Here is a 19,989-nt window from a genome sequence, read left to right as displayed (position 1 = left end):
CCGCACCTGGAAAGACTGCTTGGGTCCTTAGATGGAGTCAAGGGGGGAGGTAAAGCGACAAGTGTAGCATTTCCTGCGGTTGCAAGGGAAAGTGCCAGGAGAGGGGGTGGTTTGAGTGAGAAGGGACGAATTGACCAGGGAGTTACGGAGGTAGCCGTCTCTGCGGAAAGGTGAAAGGGGAGGAGATGGGAAGATGTGGCCGGATTTACCTACAGGTTTGGTAGGCTGAAGCCTAGGACCTCAAAATCTAGGGGGCCTCCGGCCAAGGTGTATAATATTTTTGACACTGTCATAGGCCTTTCGTACATATGCTGTAACAACGCACTGTAGTCTCTAAACAACTCTTCAGTCATTTTCCTTGCCCTCCATTTCAGAATAATAGTTTTAAGGGCCTGTACCACTGTACGAGGTAATTCAAGAGCTCTCCCAAGTTTAAAAAAAATCAAACTCATGGTAAGCATGTAGAATGCACGTAGCGGGTACGTCGGAGCTCGGGACGTCTCTTAGCGGCTCGTAACGCTAACGGCAGATACTGGGCATGTCCATGAGAGCCCCGAGTACCTACGAGCGGCTATTACCGTAATTCTCCGAGTCTGGGGAAACTCGGGAGAACTCTTGAATTAGCTCGTACAGTGGGACAGGCCCATTAAGCCGATAACTCGACACTAGCACTGGCTATAAATAAATGTTTTAAAAGGGCAATTTTCCAGCCCCTTATCTCATTAACCACGCTCGGCTGGTTGTTGTTGTTGGTCACTCTATTCCAAAGGCCAAGGTGAGATTCCCACAGGTATCTCCAGCATCAGGGGATCCTTCCTGACAGGCAGACTTGGCGAACCTTTTTTTACTCACCTTTTTTTTCTCTGTCCAGCTGCCGAGTTAAGAGTACCCACGAGTTAATACGGGAAACTCACGAGTCACTACGGTAAACTCACGGGCTACTAGGGTATTACAACGAGTTTAAAAGTATCAACATGTTCCTTCAAGAGTATATTTAACTCATGGAAATCTTTCAACATGTTGAACATTTTTCACGAGTTAATACGTTTCCAGAGTACCTGCCATTAGCGTCCACGAGCTCCGACGTCCCGCTACGTTCATTCTACGTGATTACCACGCGTTTGATATGTTTTTAACTCGGGATAACTCGTGGGTGGACTCGCACTGTGGGACAGGGGTTTTACATTAAACTGACATTGCACCTGCATTACAAGGTATAATTGGAGAATTAAGCCATTGCATTTCAATTGGCGCATTTCACACTCAGGTCGGCCGCAAGCATTTCGGCATTGGATTCATTTCCCTGCCTTGTCATTGTTTTGCAAAGTAGTGAATAGTGATGCCTCCCAGCAGGCAGATGATGGCAGCAGACAGCAGGCAAGCATAAGCCAGATGATGCCTCCCAGCCTCAGTAACCCGGGTTTGACCCTGACACCGGGTCCTGTCTGTTTGAAGTTTGCACCATCGCCCTGTGACTGCAATGGGTTTCCCCAGGTGCTCCATCTCCTCCCACGTCCCGAAGACTCTTAGTCACCTACCTACACAAGATGAAAACACAAGGAACTGCAGATAGACACAAAATGCTCGAGTAACTCAGCGGGTCAGGTAGCATCTCTGCAGAAAAGAAATAGGTGACATTTCGGGTGGAGACCCTTCTTCGGACTCTGGTGAAAAAGAATAGGTAAAGTCTCGGGTGGAGACCCTTCTTGAGACTGGAGAAAAGGAATATGTGACATTTCGGTCAAGTCCCTTCTTCAGATGCAGATACTGGTTTACACAAAAGGACATAAAATGCTCGAGTAACTCAGCGGGTCAGAAAGGATGTCTGGAAAACATGGGTAGTTCATGTTATAGAGCAGAATTAGGCCATTCTGCCCATCGAGTCTACTCCGCCATTCAATCATGGCTGATCTATCTTTCCCTCTCAACACCCATTCACCTGCCTTCTCTCCATATCCCTTGACACCCTTACTAATCAAGAATCTGTCAATCTCTACCTTAAAAATATCTATTGACTTGGCCTCCACAGCTGTCTGTGGCAATGAAATCCACAGATTCACCACCATGCGAATAGGTAACATTTCAGGTTGGGACTCTACTTCAGAACCTAGAAGTAACTAAGTTGCATCTCCCTGCACATCTAACTAAGTTACATCTAGGGTAGGTATGGTAGACTAAAGAATCACATGGAGAATAAAGGGAACCTGTGAGAAAATAAAATTTCTGCATTACAGGTTAGGAAGAGGGGAATGGGATTAATGGGCCAAATGGTCTTTTTCTGTGTTGTAACAAGCGGATGGTGTCTGCTTAGGAGTTTACATGTTAATGTTCATAAGTCATAGGAGCAGAATTAGGCCATTCGGCCCATTGAGTCTATTCTGCCATTTAATCATGGCTGATCTACCTTTTCCTCTCACCCCATTTTCCTGCCTTCTCCCCATAACCCTCGGCACCCTTACTAATCAAGAATCTGTCAACCTCTTCCTTAAAATTACCCATTGCCTCCACAGCTGTCTGTGGCAACGAATTCCACAGATTCACCACCCTCTGACTAAATAAGGGCATTCGGCCCATCGAGTCTATGGCATTCAATCATGGCGGATCTATCTTTTCCTCTCAACCCCATTCTCCTGCCTTCTCCCTATAACCCCTGACACCCTTACCAGTCAAGAATCTGTCAATCCCTGCCTTAAAAATACAGGAAGATTTAGTCTCCACAGCCCTGTGGCATGTGGTTTTCCGTGTGCTTTAATCGTGTTGACGAATCATTTGTGTGGATCTAAACAAAGGCCTTTTTAGAATCTATTTACACTACTCTGGTTACTCATGATCTATTCTGTGGTTGTATCTCATAGAATTACAAAACAGATTAGTGAAGCGTGATTTCCCTTTCATAAATCCACGCTGACTATGTTCATTCCTCCTTTTTCCTTTGTGTGCGTTCTATTATTACAACCTTGAATATAGATTACCACTACCGACGTTTAGCTAACGGGCCAATGGGTCCTCATTTTCTCTCCTTTCTTAAATAGTGGCAACACATTAGCTGCAGATTGCATTCCAGAATATTTCGAATTTTGGAATATGATAACATTCATAATCTCTAGAGCCAACTCTTTCAAAGCATTGGAAGTGCTTCGATTTTATTGAGGCACAAGGAACTGCAGATGCTTGTTAATGAAAAAGACACAAAGTGCTGGAGTAACTCAGCCGGTCAAGCAGCATCTCTGGAGAACATGACTAGCTGACTGAAGAAGGGTCCCGAGCCGAAATGACACAGATCCTTTTTCTCCAGAGTAGTCAGAAGAAAGGTCCCGACCTGAAACGTCCCGACCTGAATAGAAAGTCACACCCACTGAGTTACTCCACCACTTTGTGTCCATCTTTGGAATAAACCAGCATCTGCAGTTCCTTATTTCTACTCTGTGAATAGATGACTGTCTGATTGACTGATTGATTGAAAGATACAGCATGGTAAACAGGCCCTTCGGCCCACCGAATCCATGACGACCATTGATCACCCGTTCACACTAATTTTATGTTATCACACTTTCACATCCACTCCCTACACACTCAGGGCAATTTACAGAGGCCAATGAACCTACAAACCTGTACATATTTGGGATGTGGGAGGAAACCAGCGCAGCTGTAGGAAACCTACGTATTCACAGGGAGAACATACAAACACCATGCAGATAGCACCCAAGGTCAGGGTGGAACCCAGGTCTCTGGTGCTGTGAGGCAGTAACTCTACCAGCCATGCCACTGTGCCACCCTTCAGACTGATGAAAGGTCCTGACCTGAAATGTCACCTATTCATGTTCGCCAGAGATGCTGCTGAGTTACTCCCGCAGTTTGTGACTTTCTTTGATCTCATTAGCTTCTCGTATTATTTTTAAGCAAAACTAATCACAAAACTGCAGATACTCGAAATCTGAAATAAAAGCAGAAGGTGCAAGAGAGTATCAGTAGGTCAGTCGACACCTGTGGCAAGAGAAACAATTCAAGTTTCAGGACCAGGAACAGTGTAAAGGGAGAAACCAAGTTTGTCTTTCAGTCAGTGCTGGATTTACCTACAGGTTTGGTAGGCTGAAGCCTAGGACTTCAATATCTAGGGGGCCTCCGGCCAAGGTGTATAATATTTTTGACTGTCATAGGCCTTTCTTACATATGCTGTCACAACACACTGTAGTCTCTAAACAACCCTTCAGTAACTTTCCTTGCCCTGCTTTTCAGAATAATAGTTTTAAGCCGATAACTCGACACTAGCACTGGCAATAAATAAATGTTTAAAAAGCGCAGCTTTCCAGCCCCTTATCTCATTGGCCACACTCAGCTGCACATCGGTGTCAATCTGGTGGCTCCTGGGTCCGGCAAACTTTCACACGTGCTCCAGTAAGCAGCGATGGAGGGTGCAGGGAACATGTTTGGATACTTGCAGGCTTCAAAAGTCAAAACTCAGGGGTAAGTAGGAAAGTGCAAAGATATTTGAACTAGGAAGTTGGCAAGGACCAATGCTAGGGGTAGAGCTGATAATCGTTGCTATAAACCTACTGTGTAGTGCTGTGGCTGTCACTGTCAGGTTAGTAGTAAAACTAAGCTTATTTGTAGCATCTTTGTTAACGATAGGAAAAAGCATACTCATTTTGTAAACGGTTTTTGGATGCGGATTTGATTCAGATCTGATTCAGATTTTGCAATATAATTGTCAATAAGGAACAATTCTTTAAGAAATATTTCCCAAATAGTATACAGAATTTAAAAAAAAAATCTTCACTCAAGTGGATCCCATTTTGTGAAGATTGTCCCCCTTGTTCTCACTGCTTTCAGTAGCAGAGAGAACAAGGGGGAAATTGGTGGAACAATAGGAATAATTGACCAACAATTGAGACCAAATGTTGTAACGTGTCATCTGTTGAATGTGTTGCTCCTGGTATGACTCCCCCATGAAAGCAGTGGACTGAGAAGGTGCAACGTTTGCTTACCTCTAGTTTTTTGTAAGCCTTCACAACCAGCTGAGATTTTTGTTTCTCTTGTCTCTTCCAAAACTCGCCTTAACTGTCAGCCTCTAAGCGTCCAGACCCAAAACATCGCCGATCCATTCCCCCCACAGATGCTGCCTGACCCGCTGAGTTCCACCAGCACTTTGTGTTTTGCTCAAAATTCCAGCATCTGCAGTTGTATGGCTCTTAAAGTGAAAAATATTGGGAAACAGTCAACACCTGATTATTTACAATGCACATTTCAAGAAATGCTTATGATATGCCTGCTTTCATAGGTCGGGGCATTGAGTATAAGAGTAGGAAGTCATGATGCCGCTTTGTAGGATTTTGGTTAGGTAGCATTTGGAGTATTGTGTACAGTTCTGGTTGCCCCATTACAGAAAGGATGTGGAGACTTTGCAAAGGGTGCATAGGAGGTTTCCCAGAATGATGGCTGGATTAAGTGGGTATTATCTACAGGGAGAGTTTTGACAGACTTGGATTGTTTTCTCTGTAATGCCGGAGAGGTTTGTAAAATGATGAGACGTATAGATCGTGTAGACAGTCAGAATCTTGTTCCCAGGATGGAAAAATCAAATATAAGGCATAGCTTTCAGGTGAGAGGGGTAATATTTAAAGGAGATGTGCGGGGTGAGTTTTTTACACAATGGGTGGTGAGCGCCTGGAATACACACTGCTGGGGTTGGGGAAAGAACCATATGCGTTTGTACCATTTAAAATACTTTAAGATAGACATACGAATATGCTGGGAATGGAGGGATTTGGGTTATGTGTAGGTAGATAGGCAATGGAAGATCGACACAAAATTCAGCGGATCAGGCAGCATCTCTGGAGAAAATAGATTCGGGTTGGAACCCTTCTTCAGACTGAGTGAATGTGCCTATCTTCGGTATAAACCAGAATCTGCAGTTCCTCCTACACATAGATAAATAACGGCCTAGGAATCATGTTCGGCTCAAACAATGTGGGCTGTGTTCTTGTGCTGTTCTATAAATCCTAAATTTGCAGTATCTTTAATGTGGAAATAATCTGTGCAGAGCAGATTCTTCTCCATGTGAAAACATAAGAAGGGAGAGAACAAAATGGTGAATAGCCAATGGCAGTTCCATACTTCCAACAGCAGAGGGTGCTGCCCCACACTCCCGGTGACAGTGAAACCAAACAACCCGCTGGATATTTCAGTTCCCTGAGCTGGATTAATCGGCATTCCTTGCATGCCACAGATCAGATCTCAGGAACATGACAGAGTCAGGGTGTGCAGGATGGGAATACGGTGAATCTCTCTCATGGTAATGGGTTTGTTCAAACCTCCCATTTTATTTCACAAAGCAATGACAAGTCAAGGCAAAGCCATAAGAAGATCAACCACCAAAGAGCAGTAAGAGTAAAGAGTCTAAATTAACAGACAATGCTTGGAAACGGATGGCACGATGCATGCAAGGGAAACACTTGGGAGAGAATTCACTGGAGACCTTTAAACTTTGAACCCCATCTGTGAGTAATAATCTAAAGTACTGCTGCTGTTTGCAGCGACTGCAAGAGGTATTTGCAGTTATTATTGAAACTGCACATGCACGCAGAATTTGCTTGCATACAAATTAGACACGTTACAGCAAGCCCCAGGTTGTGGCATATTACCAATGCAAAGTGAATTTATTTCCAATATGACCTGACTCAAACATTTACATCTTATACAAATAGAGTGTGTGTGCAGGTGTAGCTGTGCAGATGCAATACATTACCAGAACATGTCTTCATACCTGCTTGCAAACAGTAAATCTGGAACTAGTGTGATACCTGCTTGAACTATTGTGATTGGGTGATCGATGGTTGGTGAAGACACAGTGGGCCGAAGGGCCTGTTTCCATGCTATCTCTAAACTAAACTAAGAAGAGAAACACGTGGAGGAAGGAACTGCAGGTGTTGATTTAAACCAAAGACAGACAGAAAATGCTGGAGTAACTAAGCGGGACAAGCAGCATCTCTGGAGAGAAGGAATGGGTGACATTTTGGGTCGAGACTCTTCTCCAGCATTTTGTATCTATCAATAGAGTCTATAGTGTGTGATCAGATGTTGCTTTCTAGATGCAAGACATTACCAGATCATGTCTTCATACCTGTTTGCAAACAGTACTGTGGTAATTCAATTAAACTGAAAGATACAGCATGGAAACAGGCCCTTCTGGCCACCAAGTCCATGCTGACTATCGGGCAAACATGCACACTATCCCACCTACGCCTTCACTCCCTACATACTAGGGGCAATTTACAGGGGCCAATTAACCTAGAGGCCCACACATAGTCTTCAGTCTGAAGAAAGGTCTCGACCCAAAACGTTACCCATTCCTCCTCTCCAGAGATGCTACCTGTCCCGCTGAGTTACTCCAGCATTTTGTGTCTATCTAAGGAGGGAAATGCAATGGATTAAGTATCAAATGCTATGACAAAGGTAGTTAAAGTTATGAAAGGATTTGTGAAGATGTTTCCATTTTGAGATAAATCAGAATGAGGCCATAAATATAAGATGATTATTAAAATTTAAGAGAAACTTACTCCTTGTAATAAATGGTTAGAATATGGGATATATACTACAAAAAAGTAGCTGAGGTAATAAAATAGATGTATTTAAGAAAAGCTTGACTTAAAACCGGGAAAGAAATAAAGGGACGGTTATGTGATGTAGGCGCAATATGATTAAATGTAAGAATGACCTGCATTTATTGATTGACTGATTGAAAAATACGGCATTTGTTTGAAAGATACGGCATGGAAACAGGACCTTCAGCCAACCATCGATCAACCATACACACTCATTCTATGTTATCCCATTTTCGCAACTACTCCCTACATTCTAAGGGCAACTAACAGAGACAGCCTGGTCCAGGCACTCACTACCATCTACATAAAAAACCTGCCTCGTGCATCTATATATTACTAAAACTCTCGTCTTGTTTGTTTGTGGGTGTGCGTGTGTGTGTGTCTGTGATTCATGACCTGAATTATGCCAAAACCGGTACACAATAGCACTACAATTTTTGGACCACCTTACTCACCATTGTCCTGTGGTATCAAGTTTTGTTCAGATTTATGTTATATTTTACAAGTTATTCACATTTTTAATTTTACAATACCCCACTTTGAAAAAAATCTTTCATCTGCACTGGTATTTAGGAGCTATGACGTCACAATGGGATCTCATTGACATAACCTGCTCGTCAACAGTGTTCCACCCAGTCCAATGAGAGATTTGTTACATTGTTGTGTTCAAAACTGTCTGAAGAAGGTTTTCTGCCCGAAACGTCGCCTATTTCCTTCGCTCCATAGATGCTGCTGCACCCGCTGAGTTTCCCCAGCAATTTTGTGTACCTTTGTTACATTGTTGTAAGGAGAGGGAGGGAGTGGGGGAGGAGAGGAGGAGAAATTTTATTTAAACATTGTGTTTAGTGGGGGAGTGAAATAGGGGAGAGGTGAGGAGTGGGGGAGCAGGGAGATAGAGGGAGAGGAGGGGGGTAGGGAGGGGAGAAGGTTTATAGAGGGAAGGAGTGACTGAGGGTAGGGGAAAGGAGAGGGAGGGACAGGTGCAGGAGGGAGTGGGGGAGGGGAGGAGGAGAGGGGAAAGAAGAGGGAGGGTGAAGAGGAGGGGAAGGGAGTGCTGAAGCGTGAGGGGAAATGAGCTGCGCCTGCGCAGTTGGGGGCTATGGGTGAGTGGTAGAATATTGCGTTGAGGGATCAGGTTGTGTTGGGGGAACGGGTGAGTGGTGGAATATTGCATTGGGGGAACAGGGCCCAACTGGTCCCACTTGGTCTAGTCTCCTTTAAACTTTGCCCTTCTCACCTTAAACCCATGATATGCGTCATTGCAAGGCGATTCTGCGCGTCATTTTCTGACCACTCGTTAGTGGTACAACTTAGAGTGACGATATCGACTAACCTCTGCTGTACCTTACTGAACTTGAAGAAGGAGCTCTGATTAACTAAAATGAAAATATGAACACGTAAACCGTTTGAAACACCTACAAATAGACTGTCTGCCTCTTTAAAGATCAGCTGACATGCTTAGGTGGAATTGGATGGAATTTGACTGTCACTGGGATGCCAAATAGTCTCTCCTTTCTTTCAGCGTCATAGCAGCCAGTCTGAATCAGCCATTCTGTGTATTGTAGATTGCATCACGAATGTGTGGCATTTGATATCTGCTGGTTAGCTTTCTTCGCTGTACTTCCAGCATGTGGACCAGACTTAGGACTTTGGACTTTTCATTTGAATATGACGACTGTACATTTGTGGGTTGTGCAATAGAATTTCACTGTGTTGTGCATGTGTGACAACAATGAACCATTGGACCATTAAACCTATGTCGTCTGGTTCTCGATTCCCCTGGCCTGGATAAAAGATTGTGTGCATTCACTCCAATCTTTCCCCCTCATGATCTTATGCACCTCCATAAGATCTCCCTCTCTCGGCCTCCTGCGCTTCAAGGAATGAAGTCCTAGCCTGCCCAACCTCTCCCTGTAGCACTGGTCTTTATTATTGCCTAATCCATTAACGGATTACATTGAAACATCGGATCCTGGTTTAGACGCAGTGAGGACCAGCGTTGTACATTGTCCGGGGAGGGCTCCCTTGCTCCCTCTGCTGGAACATCAGTGAATCGATGTATGTGATCGTCGGCGCATCTATCTGCAGACGGGCAGCAAAGAGCATTGGTGGCCGTAGAGACATTCCGTTTCTCCCTCGGCTCTTGAGGCGTTCCTGAACCCTCTTTATTTTTCTCGGGGACGACCGCGTTGAGGATGAAACCACCGGGAGGGATCTTCGTGTCGGTTTTTCTCTTCGCCGCTGAGATGGTGGCCGCCCTTTACCTGAGCAGCACCTACAAATCCGGCGGGGACAAGATCTGGCAGATCCTCACCCTGGTCTTCGCCCTGGTGCCCTCCATCCTGGTCCAGTTCACACTGACCTTCGTCCACCGGGACGTGAGCAGGGACAGGCCACTGGTGCTCCTTCTTCATCTCCTGCAGCTGGGACCTTTCGTCAGGTAAGGCCTCGCTCTGCACACCAGCCGGAGGAGACCAGCTTGGTCCGGGGTGCGGTTGCCTCTCCCGGTAGCGGCGATGTGATCCGTGCCAAGCTCCGGGCTCTCTGGGGCGAGGTGCAGTGTATGAAGAGCCGGTGCATGCATGGTGTAGGTGCTGCTATCTCTTCTGGTCGATGCATCACTGACGTCAATGTTAATGCCAGTGGATGGCAAGTAGCCTGGAGCCAGGATACACAGTCTGTAGAAGGGTCCCGACCAGAAACGAAACCTATCCATATTCTCCAAAGATGCTGCCTGACCCATATCTCCCTCTATCCCTCTCTCTCTCTATTTCTCTCTCTCTCTCTTTCAATTTATATCTGTCCCTCTCTCTTTCAATTTCCCCCTCTCAATTTCTCTTTCTCTCTCTCTCTTCCTCTCTCTCTCAACAGCTCTCTCTCGCCAAAGTGCCGAGAGTTACTCCAGCACTTTGTGTCCTGTTGTGTAAATCAGCACCTGCAGTTCCTCGTTTCTACACCTCAACTAAAGATGTCAGAAGAGGAAGGATAAAAGGTTCGAAGTTGATGCTTACCGCCCGTTAACCCTATTCGCATCACTAATGTCCATGTCACATGCAAAGATGTTTGCTGGGGAGGGGGAGCTAGATCTTACTTTAGCAGATAACAGGACATGGCAGTTATTTCACGGGTAGGATAGATAGGATGGGTGAATTGTGAATGTAACGTCCGGGGCGAATGATGTCTTTGTGTATCGCGAGGCCACAATGTTCCCGCCCCTGTATTAAATAAATGTCTTTGAATTTCACAGACTATTCGGGAGATAAGAACAAAAAGGTTCACAACTAGATTCTTGAATGTGCTTAAAGATAGCATCGAATATCATCATACACAAATAATACCTTAAAAAGGCAACAAAAAGCAGCACTTAACTCCCACATACAAATTATTTTCTATTGTTCATTCTCACCATTGAAACCAGCGCAGTGGACCGTAAACCGCAGGTTGAACGGTTATGCACAATCAATGCGGGGGCGAATTCTGCACAATGAGTCGGCCCCACCACACCGAAACATTTTGCATTCCACCATCCCCTTGATTCGTTACATTACCGCTAAATATCGGAATTCATTCTATTCTTCCCTCTGCCAAAGGAGAGGCCACTGTGCCACCCGTGTTGCAGGAATAACGCTTCAGGGACCTAGATCACCAGTGTCTTTGTCCTAGTTGAAGAATTGGCCGCTAAACATAATCAAATCCAGTCGATATTACCTTGCACCGGTTAAGAATATGTTTATTATAAACATCTTTATATATTATTAAACAGCAAAATGTATTTATATGACAGATCACTGAGTGTTTCTGTAAAGGATGAGTTTAATTCGCTAGGAAGCAAAATATTTTGTTTTTAGACAGTAAATGTGAAATATCTGTGTTGTGGCAGCATCTAGCGCGGGCGTGTATTCCCGCAGCAGCGCCTGTGTGAGTGTACGCAGCCACCGCTCTGAGATCACCCAAGCGTATGTAAACGTACAGTTTAATCCCGCTCAGCGTTGGTTTAATTTCGACCGAACAAGTTAAATCGCCATGAATCCTAAGCAATATTTTATTATTCCCACTGTACGCCATTTTATCGAGGCTGTACATAATAAAAGCATGGAGCATCGAACAGTACAGCATAGGAACAGGCCCTATTGCCCACAAGGTCTGTACCGAACACGATGCCACTTTAAACTAATCTCCTCTGCCTGCACATAATTCATATTCCTCCATGCTTTGCTTATCCATATGCCGATCTAAATAAATCCTTAAATGCCACTAATTTAACTGCCTCCACCATCACCCCTGGCAGTACGTGCCAGGCACCCACCAATTGTAAAACATTGTCCCACACAAATCATTTAGATTTTGCCCATCTCACCTTAATTATATGGTGAATCTATTTTTCATATTCAAATTGGGGAATAGAATTTGCAGTAAACCAGAGCAATTGGTGACGTTTCGAGTTGAGACTGAAGAAAGGTCTCGACCCGAGTCTGAACAAATGTCTCAACCCGAAGCATCACCTATTCCTTTACTGCAGAGATGCTGCCTGACCCGCTGAGTTACTCCAGCATTTTGTATCTACCTTGATATGACAGTAATCAGTGTGCAGTTGTGCCTCCTGAATTCCTACTGGTAAGTAGAGCAGACTAGAAATTTGTAGCATGTAACCAACTTAACAAAGGTTTATTGTACCTTCTGTTTAATACTTTCAGATGTCTGGAAGCTTTTTGCCTCTACCTAAATGTCGGTAAAGTTGAAGAATCTTACGTCAGTATTACCCGAAAGAAACACTTGAAAAAAAGTGGCTCTTCTGAAGAAATTGAAAAAGAAGTAGGTCAGGCTGAAGGCAAATTGTTCACCCACCGTGCTGCTTTTAACCGGACATCAGTGATTCAGGCCTTCATAGGCTCCGCGCCTCAACTTACTCTTCAGTTGTATGTCAGCGTAAAGCAGCAGGTAGTAACTCCTGGGAGAGGTAGGTACGGCTTCATGAGTTCATAAGTCATAGGAGCAGAATTAGGCCATTCGGCCCATCGAGTCTACTCCACCATTCAATCATGGCTGATCTATCTTTCCCTCTCAACCCCATTCGCCTGCCTTGTCCTGATAACCTTAGACAACCTTTGAAATTCATGGTATAACTTGGACCAGTTGAGGGATTACTTTAAAGGACACAAAGTGCTTGAATAACTCAGCGGGTCAGGCAGCATCTCTGGAGGACATGGATTGGTGACATTTCGGGTCAGGACCCTCTTCAGACTGATTCTTTTGGGGTGAGAAGAAAGCTGGAAAAGGGGCAGGGAGGTGAGGGGGGTGGAGACAGGACAAAGCATTGCAGGTAATAGGTGAGCAGGGATTGCTAGGCAGCTGGCTGGAACAAAGGCTAGAGATAAAAGTTGAAGGTGTCAGACAGGATTGAAGAGTTGCGGATTGTGAAACCAGAGGCAGGAAAGTCGCAAAGGGGGGCGGGGGAGAAATAGATGGGAGTCCACGTGGGGCACAGGGTTGGGAGGGGGGGGGGGTGAAGGGGGTGTGTAGGGGAGAAGGGTGGGGGAGGTTTAGGGGGTTAGTTACAGGTTACCCAAAATTGGAGAATGCAGTGTACATACTGTTGGGTAGTAAGCTACCCCAAATGGAATATGAGGTAAGGGTCTCGACCCGAAACGTCACCCATTCCTTCTCTCCAGAGATGCTGCCTGTCCCGCTGAGTTACTCCAGCTTTTTGTGTCTATCTTCGGAATATGAGGTAAGGTGTACAAAGACGGACAACAGGCCAAATTGGTTGTTTTGGGCACATAACTAAACATAACTGCCAGATATTGGAATTCATACGAGTTTTACCATGTATAAACATGTCCTCACTGTGCGTGTGAGGCTTTATCAAAGTTACTTCAAGGCGACCAGTCTGAACAAGTTCCAGACTCAAATAGCTTCAAATAGGTTTATGAGGATTGGTGGGTAGCAAACGTAACCCCACTTTTTAAGAAGGGAGGGAGAGAGAAAACGGGGAATTACAGACCAGTGAGTCTAACGTCAGTAGTGGGGAAACTGCTAGAGTCAGTTATTAAAGATGGGATAGCAGCACATTTGGAAAGTGGTGAAATCATTGGACAAAGTCAGCATGGATTTACAAAAGGTAAATCATGTCTGACGAATCTTATAGAATTTTTCGAGGATGTAACTAGTAGCGTGGATAGGGGAGAACCAGTGGATGTGGTGTATCTGGACTTCCAGAAGGCTTTCGACAAGGTCCCACATAAGAGATTAGTTTACAAATTTAAAGCACACGGCATTGAGGGTTCAGTATTGATGTGGATAGAGAACTGGCTGGCAAACAGGAAGCAAAGAATAGGAGTAAACGGGTCCTTTTCATAATGGCAGGCAGTGACTAGTGGGGTACCGCAAGGCTCAGTGCTGGGACCCCAGCTATTTACAATATATATTAATGATCTGGATGAGGGAATTGAAGGCAATATCTCCAAGTTTGCGGATGACACTAAGCTGGGGGGCAGTGTTAGCTGTGAGGAGGATGCTAGGAGACTGCAAGGTGACTTGGATAGGCTGGGTGAGTGGGCAAATGTTTGGCAGATGCAGTATAATGTGGATAAATGTGAGGTTATCCATTTTGGTGGCAAAAACAGGAAAGCAGACTATTATCTAAATGGTGGCCGACTAGGAAAAGGGGAGATGCAGCGAGACCTGGGTGTCATGGTACACCAGTCATTGAAAGTGGGCATGCAGGTGCAGCAGGCAGTGAAGAAAGCGAATGGTATGTTAGCTTTCATAGCAAAAGGATTTGAGTATAGGAGCAGGGAGGTTCTACTGCAGTTGTACAGGGTCTTGGTGAGACCACACCTGGAGTATTGCGTACAGTTTTGGTCTCCAAATCTGAGGAAGGACATTATTGCCATAGAGGGAGTGCAGAGAAGGTTCACCAGACTGATTCCTGGGATGTCAGGACTGTCTTATGAAGAAAGACTGGATAGACTTGGTTTATACTCTCTAGAATTTAGGAGATTGAGAGGGGATCTTATAGAAACTTACAAAATTCTTAAGGGGTTGGACAGGCTAGATGCAGGAAGATTGCTCCCGATGTTGGGGAAGTCCAGGACAAGGGGTCACAGCTTAAGGATAAGGGGGAAATCCTTTAAAACCGAGATGAGAAGAACTTTTTTCACACAGAGAGTGGTGAATCTCTGGAACTCCCTGCCACAGAGGGTAGTCGAGGCCAGTTCATTGGCTATATTTAAGAGGGAGTTAGATGTGGCCCTGGTGGCTAAGGGGATCAGAGGGTATGGAGAGAAGGCAGGTACGGGATACTGAGTTGGATGATCAGCCATGATCATATTGAATGGCGGTGCAGGCTCGAAGGGCCGAATGGCCTACTCCTGCACCTAATTTCTATGTTCTATGTTTCTATGCATTTTGAATGTTAATTTTTTGGGGGGGAAAGCACTTCCTTGGGCCCCCCAGTTCCCTGGGGATACAAACGCATCTCCTTGCCAGATTTCTTGGGTGGCTCGGTGATGCAGCAGTAGAGTTGCTGCCTTACAGTCCCAGAGACCTGGGTTCAATCCTGATTACGGGTGCTATCTGTGTGGAGTTTGTACGTTCTCCCCGTGACTTGCTTGCGTTTTCTCCGGGACCTGCCACACTCCAAATACATACAGGTTTGTAGGCTAATTGGCTTGGTAAAATTGTAAATTGTCCCTATTGTGTGAAGGATTGTGTTAGTGTGCGCGGATCGCTGGCCGGCGCGGTCTCGGTGGGCTGAAGGGTCTGTTTCCGCACTGTATCTCTAAATTTTGCTATTGGTTACCTTTACTCTTCTTGGTGATAAATGAATATGAAGGGTTTAGAGTGCTACGGGCTAAATGCAGGCAAACGGGACTAGCCCACCATGCCAGCTTGGTTAACATGGACAGCTTTACGAATCAATGACTCCATAAAGAGTGCAGCACCAATAACCTTGGCCCTCACGCCAAAAACTGACACGCTGGAAGTCTGAAATTAAATCAGAAAATGCTGGAAATATTCAGCTGGTAAGGTAGCATCGGCAGAGAAAAAAAAGAGCATTTTTCAGATTTGCAACTTCATCAGAAACAGGAGAAAGTTAGAGATGATAAAACATGATTACTCAGCCCAGACCATCACACAAACCAACTTCCATTGACTCCATCTACACTTCACGCTACCTCAGGAAGGCCACCAGAATAATCAAGGATGAGTCTCACCCCGGACACTCCCTCCTCTCCCCTCTTCCATCAGGCAAGAGGTCCAGAAGTGTGAAAACACATACTTCCAGATTCAGGGACAGTTTCTTCCCCACTGCCATCAGGCAACAGAACCATCCTGAATATCAACAACTAGAGAGTGTCCTGAGCTACCATCTACCTAATTGGAGACCTAAATCAGTTTAATCGGATGTTACTGGAATGGATCTTGCAGTATGTGTTATTCCCTTTATCCAGTATCTGGTCATTGTGGATAGCTTGATCGTAATTATATATGGTCTTTCCATACAACACACAACAAAAAGCTTTTCACTGTACCTCAGTAGATGTGACAATAAACTAAACTAAAAACCCACCCATCTGCAACAGTCAGAAAATGGTGGAAATACTCAGCGGGTCAAGTGGGTCTATGGAGAGGGGAACAGAGTTAGTGCCCAGTTCGATGATGTTTGGTTATCCATCGCCTATAGCATTTTACTTTGCTAGTGAGGAGGAGATGATATTGTGAGGAAGGGCAAGTAAATCTTTGTCTCACCTGGAAAGTAGGTTGAAGAGAGGATACAATACCATTCAATGCCATTGTTTAATTTTATGTTTAGTTCAGAGATGCATCGTGGAAACTGGCCCTTCCAACCAGCAATCAGGAAAACCACCAGCAATATCCGTACACCAGCACTATCCGACGTGGGACAATTTACAATTTTTACCTCAGCCAATTAAGCAACAAAAATTGCACGTCTTTGGAGTGTGGGAGGAAACCGGAGCTCCTGGAGAAAACCTGCACGGTCACAGGGAGAACGTACAGACTCTGTACAGACAGCACCCATAGTACTGATCAAACCCAGGTTGCTGGTGCTGTAAGGCAGCAACTCTACCGCTGTTGCACCAGGCTGCCCCCTATGTCACTGCCCCCTATATCACATGTCCATCTGATTTGGACAATGGGCCACATGAAAACTGATTCTCAAAATTCATGGATTTGTTTAACTCTAACTTTTACATAGGCACATGGGAGTGCAGGGAATAGAGCGATGTGGATCACGTATAAGCAGAGGGAATCAGTTTAACTTGGCATCATGTAATAAGAAGGAACTGCAGAAGGTGGTTTATACCAAAGATTGAGACAAAATGCAGGAGTAACTCAGCAAGTCAGACAGCATCGCTGGTGAACTTGGATAGGTGACATTTTGGGGTCGGGACCCTTCTTGAGGCTTGAGTCGTAATAAAGGTCTCGACTTGAAACGCCACCTATCCATGTTCTTCAGAGATGCCGCCTGACCCACTGAGTTACTCCAGCACATTGTGCCTAACTTGGTATCGTATTCGGTACAAACATTGTGGGCTGAAGGGCCCGTTCCTCTGCTGCACTGTTCTACATTCTATATTCTACCCTCTAGTGTGTATGTCGACTTCACATGTCCTGTTTCATTTCTAGGAGTGTTAATGGTCATATCACTGTTCACCATTGTGTACGGGGCCATGCGGTGCAATATCCTCGCCATCAAAATCAAGTATGATGAGTACGAAGTGCATGTGAAGCCAGCGGCATACATTTGCATCTTCCTGTGGAGGAGCTTTGAGATCGCCACCAGAGTCATTGTTTTAGTCCTTTTCAGCTCCGTGCTGCAGATCTGGATCCTCCCCGTGGTTCTCTTGAACCTTTTTGCCTTTTTCTTCTATCCATGGATATTATTCTGGAGCAGCAAATCTCCTTTCCCTGAGAACATTGAAAAGACATTTACCAGAGTAGGTACCACGGTTGTGTTATGTTGCCTGACATTTCTTTATGCTGGCATTAATATGTTCTGTTGGTCAGCTGTCCAACTCAAGTTAAATGATTCTGATTTAATTAATAAGTCACAGAATTGGTATAGACAAGCTGTGTACTATATGATTCGATTCATCGAAAATGCCATTCTTATTCTACTATGGTACGTTTATAAGACTGACGTGTACAGTTACATCTGTGCCCCACTGCTCGTCATGCAGCTGTTAATAGGCTATTGTATTGCGGTATTTTTTATGCTTGTATTTTACCAGTTCTGCCACCCCTGTAAAAAACTTTTTACCTCCAGTATTTCCAAAGGATTACTCGCCTGTATTCATTTTACTTGCGTAAAATGCAATTGCTGCAAGTCTGAATCCACAGAGAAGATCGGCTTGGAGCCAAATAATGCCAATGATCATGAACAGGGCCTTGACCCTAACTGTGGATCTCGGGGTTAGAAGTAGCTTCTCAATGCAAACAAAACTACAGGGATGGCCTTTTCATTTGCGCGTATCCATTTTGTTTGGACATAGCAATCGCTATAAATAATAAATGTGCCTCCGACAAAAATTAGCAGTTTGTAATTCCCATGAGAGGAGGGGTGTCTTGCAAATGGTTGAATTGTTGCACATTTCAGTGAGCTGTGGAAGTAAGCTTTCTAAATCCAGGCTTCCAGCATGAAATCAGGTGCAAGCGGAGAGATCTGGTACATCCGGACACATTTGATACAACCTTTAATGTTAGTAGGCAGAAATTATCTGGCAATTGTTAGTCTAGATTAGTTTAGATAAAGGGTGGAAACAGGCCCTTCTGCCAATGGAGTCGGCACCGACCAGCAATCCCCGTACACTAGCACTATCCTACACACTAGGGACAATTTACAATCTTTACCGAAGCCAATTAACCTACAAATCTGAATGTCTTTGGAGTGTGGAAGGAAACCAGAGAACCCAGGGAAAGCTCACGTGGCTACGGGGAGAACGTGCAACCCCATGCAGACAGCACCTATGGTCAGGATCGAACCTGAATCTCTGGCGCTGTAAGGCAGCAACTTACAGCACCAAACAAAAATTGTTTGCCCAACTTGCTATTCTATTGCTAACTTATAGGCCAAACATATGTACAATGCCACATCCATCCACTGAAGACTGCTCCCATTCCAAAGCTTGTTGAATTTGCTTATAAAAAATAGAATTAGAGCCATTTGCAAAATAGCAATTGAAGAGTAAATAGTTTGCAGTACCTTCAGTAGATTTGTATCAACAACGGAAAATGCTAACCTGTACATTATGTATTTGTGATAAATTTATAAAAATGTAGATTTCTTGGTTTTTGGAAAACTCATTCTCTTTAAAATGATATGCTGCATAATTCTATGCCTCCATGATGTTTAGTAAACTTTTAATATATGCATGCTAGGTGCTGCTTTCACAAGTAAAGAAAAAGTCAATGTAGTTTATTGTCCAAAAACAGCAGAACTTTTTCACACAGTGGGTGGTGGGTGTATGGAACGAGCTGCCAGGGGAGGTAGTTGAGGGAGGTACTAATACAGCACTTAAAAGGCACTTAGACAAGAGCACGGGTAGGAAAGGTTTAGTGGGATATGGGCCAAACATGGGGAAATGGGACTAGCTTAGACGGGGCATCTTGGTCGGCATGGATGAAAGGCCTGTTTCCGTGCTGTATAACTCTATGACTCTGATATGTTACCCGATAACTGACTTTCTGCTATCTTTAATGGAAGCCTCTAAAGGAACCTTTATTTTAGCTGGTAGTGTTATTCATAATCATTTCTGGGCCATAGTTTCTGAGATTTAATGTTCTCATTAAATTATAGGAGCTGTATGCCAATGTTGTTCTAAGAATATTCAAGCAAAGTGTAAATAACATAAAAGGAGCATTTGTAACTTCAGAATGGGCTTTCAAGTAGAACATTAAATGTGTTTATATTGTGTAAATTGATTATCTAACTTTAATAATATATAAATGAATTATCTAGCTTTTATTTTACAAAAGTAAATTCATTTCTTCAATGTGCAATTTAACTTCAAGATTTAATGTCTAAACTGTTTGGTGTGCCTGCATATGTTTTTATTTAGTTTAGTTTTGTTTATTGTCACATGTACTAAGTAGAGTGAAAAGCTTTTGTTGCGTGCTAATTAGTCAGCGGAAGGACAATACATGTTTACAATCGAGCCATTCTCAGTGTACAGATACATGATAAGAGAACAATGTTTAGTGCAAGAAAAAGCCAGTAAAGTCCGATCAAGGATTGTCCGAGGGTCTTCAATGAAGTAGTACAGGACTGTTCTCTGGTTGTGGTAGGACAGTTCAGTTGCCTGATAACATTTGGAAAGAAACTGTCCCTGGATCTGGAGGATTTTCACACTTCTATAACTTTTGG

At 44.2% G+C, this 19,989-nt stretch overlaps 1 protein-coding gene across 1 annotated transcript; it reads left to right on the top strand.

Moving 5' to 3' along the window:
• Positions 1-9,643: 9,643 nt before the first annotated feature.
• On the top strand, positions 9,644-18,453 carry xk (X-linked Kx blood group). The gene is made up of 3 exons (XM_033033121.1): positions 9,644-10,041; positions 12,296-12,558; positions 17,253-18,453. Exons 1-3 carry the CDS (start codon positions 9,797-9,799, stop codon positions 18,041-18,043), a joined length of 1,299 nt encoding a protein of 432 aa, XP_032889012.1. The 5' UTR covers positions 9,644-9,796; the 3' UTR covers positions 18,044-18,453.
• Positions 18,454-19,989: the final 1,536 nt, after the last annotated feature.

Source organism: Amblyraja radiata, chromosome 14, assembly GCF_010909765.2.
Source record: "Amblyraja radiata isolate CabotCenter1 chromosome 14, sAmbRad1.1.pri, whole genome shotgun sequence".
In the NCBI taxonomy this organism is placed as follows: domain Eukaryota; kingdom Metazoa; phylum Chordata; class Chondrichthyes; order Rajiformes; family Rajidae; genus Amblyraja; species Amblyraja radiata.
Note: the sequence above shows the minus strand (reverse complement) of the source record. Positions and strands in the feature narration are given on the sequence as shown.

Excerpts from the sequence above, each read along its gene's own strand:
- xk (XM_033033121.1), top strand. The coding sequence starts at position 9,797 with ATGAAACCACCGGGAGGGATCTTCGTGTCGGTTTTTCTCTTCGCCGCT. Across the intron at positions 10,042-12,295 it reads CAGCTGGGACCTTTCGTCAG|ATGTCTGGAAGCTTTTTGCC; the intron begins GTAAGGCCTCGC and ends TAATACTTTCAG. Across the intron at positions 12,559-17,252 it reads GGTAGTAACTCCTGGGAGAG|GAGTGTTAATGGTCATATCA; the intron begins GTAGGTACGGCT and ends TTTCATTTCTAG.